Source organism: Gavialis gangeticus, unplaced genomic scaffold (genome assembly GCF_001723915.1).
Source record: "Gavialis gangeticus isolate Ggan-Ray unplaced genomic scaffold, GavGan_comp1, whole genome shotgun sequence".
Taxonomy (NCBI): Eukaryota; Metazoa; Chordata; order Crocodylia; family Gavialidae; genus Gavialis; species Gavialis gangeticus.
In genome coordinates, this window is record NW_017729027.1 from 20,480,578 (window position 1) to 20,484,970 (window position 4,393).

Sequence of the window (4,393 nt, forward strand, 5' to 3'; positions counted from 1 at the left end):
ACCCATCCACTACCACCCTCTGGGTGCGACTCTCTAACCAGTTGGCGACCCATTGGACTGTATGGGTGTCTACGCCACAGTCCCCCAGCTTCCTAATGAGAATGGGGTGAGAGACAGTATCAAAAGCCTTCCTGAAGTCTAGGAAAACTATATCCACTGCCACCCCTGCATCCAATGATTTAGTGACCGGGTCGTAAAAGGCCACCAGGTTGGTCTGACAGGATCTGCCGCTGATGAACCCGTGCTGGTTGCCCCTGAGCATTTTTTTCTACTTCTACTTGATGGAGAATGGGAAGAATGTCTGCAGCCTGGCCTCTAAACATTTTTATTCTCTCTGTAAAGTATATGATTATTATTTGATCACTTCTCATCTGAAACACTTTTAAATCTCACTTTAAAAAAATTACTTTAAAACTTGCCAAAAATGTGAAATGAATAGACAAGAAATAGGATGAAGTCTGTGCTACTGCAGGCTTTCTAGCAGAACAAAAGAACGGCAGAAAGTTGAGTGTTTAGGGGAAAATGATTCACATTTCAAGACACCATGAGCCACAACCATTTCTTGCACCTAAAAGCCATCTTTGAAATTTCTCAATATACAATGAAATTTGTTTTAAAAAAAAAAATCACTTACGCTAGCATTTGAGGCTTGGAGGAGCTTTCATACCAGGAAACAGATGAAGCCATACTGCAGGATATGCTTCCTGGCTGTTTTGTAATTGTATCAGATTTGCTTTTTGAAGAGCACATAACATTGCACGGAGAGTCTCTCAAGGAAGAAGGAAAAGACAAACAACCAGAAGTACAGACAGGAGGCATACTCATCCCATCCTTTAAATGCTCATTGCTCATCCTCTCAGAGCTCAAATCTCTCTCTTTCATTAGTCCATTATTCTGCTCAAAGTCAGAATTCGTAGCTCCATCAAAAATATTACCATCGTCTGTTTCCTCATAATACCCATTTTCAACCATTTCGTGATCCTGCTCTTCATCATCCTCCTCCTCCTCCAGATGGGAAGAACTGGTAGGTTGTTTTTCAGATGTTTCCTTCTTAGGGCTAACAGGATCACTATTGTCAGTAGGGCAAATATCAGAAACATCTGTACTGCTGTGAGAGCCAAAGTAGTTTTCTACAAGCCCTTGCTTTACAATATCAGTACTGCTGGTTGGTGAGAGGTTATCTGCACCAGTTTCACTTTGAATTGTTGGCAATTCTTTAAGTGTCTGTTTTAGTTCTAGAGATTCATCCAGTTTTTCTTTATTTGTGTTTTCTACCTGACTCTCAGCATTTATGGCCACGGACCCTGAAACAATGCAAGGTTCCCCCATATAAATAACTTCTGAGTGTAATTTAACTGTTTCTTCTGTAGTGTTCTGCTGCTTATCAAGGCTTTTAGAGTCCTTACAAGTTGTGCCAAAGTTTGCCTGTAAGCTGTAACTTTTCACATCAGTAGATGTATCTTCATCTGAAACAACTTTTACACTTGAAAATGAGGAATGTAAAGAGATAGTTTCATTGTCTGAATGCCCTGAAAAAACAACACACTGGCTCTGTAAAATGATATTTGATTTTTTACTATCATCACATTTTGGCAAGTCAATTGCTCCTAGATCCAATATAGTTTTGCTGTCACTTAGTTGGCATTCAGGTACAACAGATATTTTTGAATTTTCATCAGGTGACAGCTCATCATCATCTGAAGGCAGAGAGTTTATGGATGTCAGGGATGACTGTATTTCACTTACAGCACTGGTACTCTCAGTACAATGGCTTTCTATTGCATTTTTTATATTACAGTCCGGTTTCAGTAAAAGCTGAGGAAATATTCTTTCACTGTTGTAGGCACTTTGCCCTTGACCAGTTTCAAAAACCATATCAGGGTTGGGATGCATTGCAAAAGAGCTTGGTTCACTTTCGACTCCTGAATCTGAAAATCTAGATGAGGCATAGGCGACACTAACATCTGGTAACTTAATTATGTCTCCAATTACAGCAATATGAGTCTCTTTTGTAGAAAGAGCAGGCTGACTGCTTTTCATTTTTGTGAAGGTATCTCCACCATGCCGTAAGTTTCTTTCTGGGACTTCATCCTTTTCAATCACTAATTCCTGTTCTCCTAAATTAGCTGTACTTCCAGATTCTGTAGTCTGAAAGTTGGGCACCGGTAAATTCTCTCCATGCACTCCTTCTTCTGGAAATTCTGCCCATGACCCAATGTGAACAGTCACTTTCTCCCCTTCATAAGGATTCTTATCATTTGGTTTGACCTCAATTGTTCTGACTCCTGATGAAGTTGGTTGATTTCCAAGACAACTTTCAAGTGTACCTCTTGGGGCCAGGAGGACACTATCTGCTTGTGTAATTTCAGTACCTGCCTGAGACATATCAACCCTACAAAAAATGTCCAAATTTGTACAAGAGTTCACAGGGCTACACTGACTTTGTTGAACATTCTCAGTTCTGGCCAATATTTGATCAGTTTTAGATGGCAGATATCTAAGTTCTTTTTGACTCATTTGTCTAGTGCAGGTCTTTGTATCATAAACAAATCCAGCTACTGGGGGATCCAACACTTCCTTCTGATTATATGAAGGCCTGCCTTCATAGCATTTAGAGATGTGTTCTGGTGCTGCACTTTTCAAACATTTGTAACCCACTAAGACTACAGAGTCTTTAGAATTCTGTTTTACTATTTTTTTTGTGTTTTCAGTTTTCATTGTTTTCATTAGTTTAGTAACCTTAGTTTTGGATTTAAGTACATCTTCATTTTTCCCTTTCAAAGGCTTTACTAGTTGCTTTTCACTTTCTGAATGCCAAATGTTGGTGGCACCTGTAGATCTGACTTTCAACTCTGGGCTCATAAATCCAGGTACAAAACTTTCTTCAGCCTCAAATTTATCCAGTTTACTGAACTCTGATTTCTGAGGATTCTGAACTACCAACCAAGGTGCATCCAAATCTTTTAATAAAAAAAGGGAAATGATATTGTTTATAACAACATAATGCAAATTATTATTGCTTTAAAATTATTACTGCAAATCAAATTTTACAGGTCCTCAAAAACCTTTAAGATAAGCTCATAAATAAGATCGTCAAAAGGCAACAAAAATGTCCCTCAGCCGGTAAAAGTAAATATACAGAAAAAAATCCAAATTTCCCATTACTTTTACTTAATTCTCTGATAAACAAACATCACAGAGAGCTGATATTTACCTTCAGTAATGGAATCTAAATATCGGTCTTCAAAAATTACTGGTAATGAGTTCATGTCTCCATCTAGTTCGCTGCATTCAATAGGGAGAGGTGGAAGAGTACTGCAGAATGAGGTGTTTTTAAGGGCTCCACACATTTGTAGATGACTCTGAGCACTGAAAAAATATTTCCTTTTATTAAGGGAACAAGAGTAAAAAAGGCACTCCCCTACATGCTATATTGTAATATCAATACAACCTTCCCCTTAATATACTACATATAAACTTATAAAACTAAGTTAGTTATATAAATATGTACAGTAAAACATTTTTGTAATCTAAAATATACAAGAGATAATGCTATAACATGGCATATACTATACAGTGTGTATTACAGTACCAGTTTCTGTGAATTTAGCAACACAATTTAGAAAAGTAAAAAGAATAGCTTTTGTATTTTCTTCTCAGGTTACTCACTGTAATTCTTGATACGCAAGGGCAGCTTGCCTGGGATGTTCAAGACAAAAGAATGCTTCAGCAAATCTGCGTACCTGAAAAATTCCAAAATTGTTTTATACACAATAATTTTTCAAAAAACCTCAACAACATGGTTATATCACATCATCAACATGTAAATTAAAAACGGAGATGATTTTAAAAACTCAGTAAATTTCCTGATCAAGATTATCACTTGAGTATGTCATTTTTCTGTTCCACTACCATGGGCAGGATTGAGATCAACCTTATTAGAGTCCTAATTAAATAGAGAAGTATATACAAATGTGGCAAATATGTATAGAGACATAAGAGAATTATCTTCATAAATGAAAGCCCACTTCATATTACTGAGTTCCAAAGAATGCAGCAGGACAAAATTAGGAAAGCAGTGTATGAGTCAAACTTTTTTGTCCCACATTTTAAAAGAAATAAAATGGTATTTGTCTGTCCAAGTACAACTAACAGATTCTTCTGCATTTAGATTACCACCCTTTTACCACTTTTCCTGAAATACAATGCAACTACCATGCCACTGATTTCCAAACATTCAGATTGTTTCTTGTCAAAGATTAAATGAAAATAAAGCAAACAATTAAAAAAATATTTTAAGAGAGGTCCTACGTTTTGTGAGAATACAAAAATGAAATACGTACTATAAAAAAAAAAAAGGAGCAATGGGTTTCTTCCACATTCACAGTGGAAG

The 4,393-nt window shown here is 36.8% G+C and overlaps 1 protein-coding gene across 4 annotated transcripts in view; it reads right to left on the reverse strand.

The window, feature by feature from the left end:
* The window catches only part of FAM135A (family with sequence similarity 135 member A), a 192,285-nt gene that overhangs the window by 55,136 nt on the left and 132,756 nt on the right, over window positions 1–4,393 (reverse strand). For all 4 annotated transcript variants that reach the window (XM_019520497.1, XM_019520496.1, XM_019520495.1 and 1 more), the window contains 3 exons: window positions 3,670–3,743; window positions 3,215–3,369; window positions 635–2,960 (listed from right to left, as the gene is read on the reverse strand). In XM_019520497.1, the coding sequence (XP_019376042.1) occupies window positions 635–2,960; window positions 3,215–3,369; window positions 3,670–3,743 (2,555 nt within the window). The remainder of the gene's footprint in view (window positions 1–634; window positions 2,961–3,214; window positions 3,370–3,669; window positions 3,744–4,393) is intronic.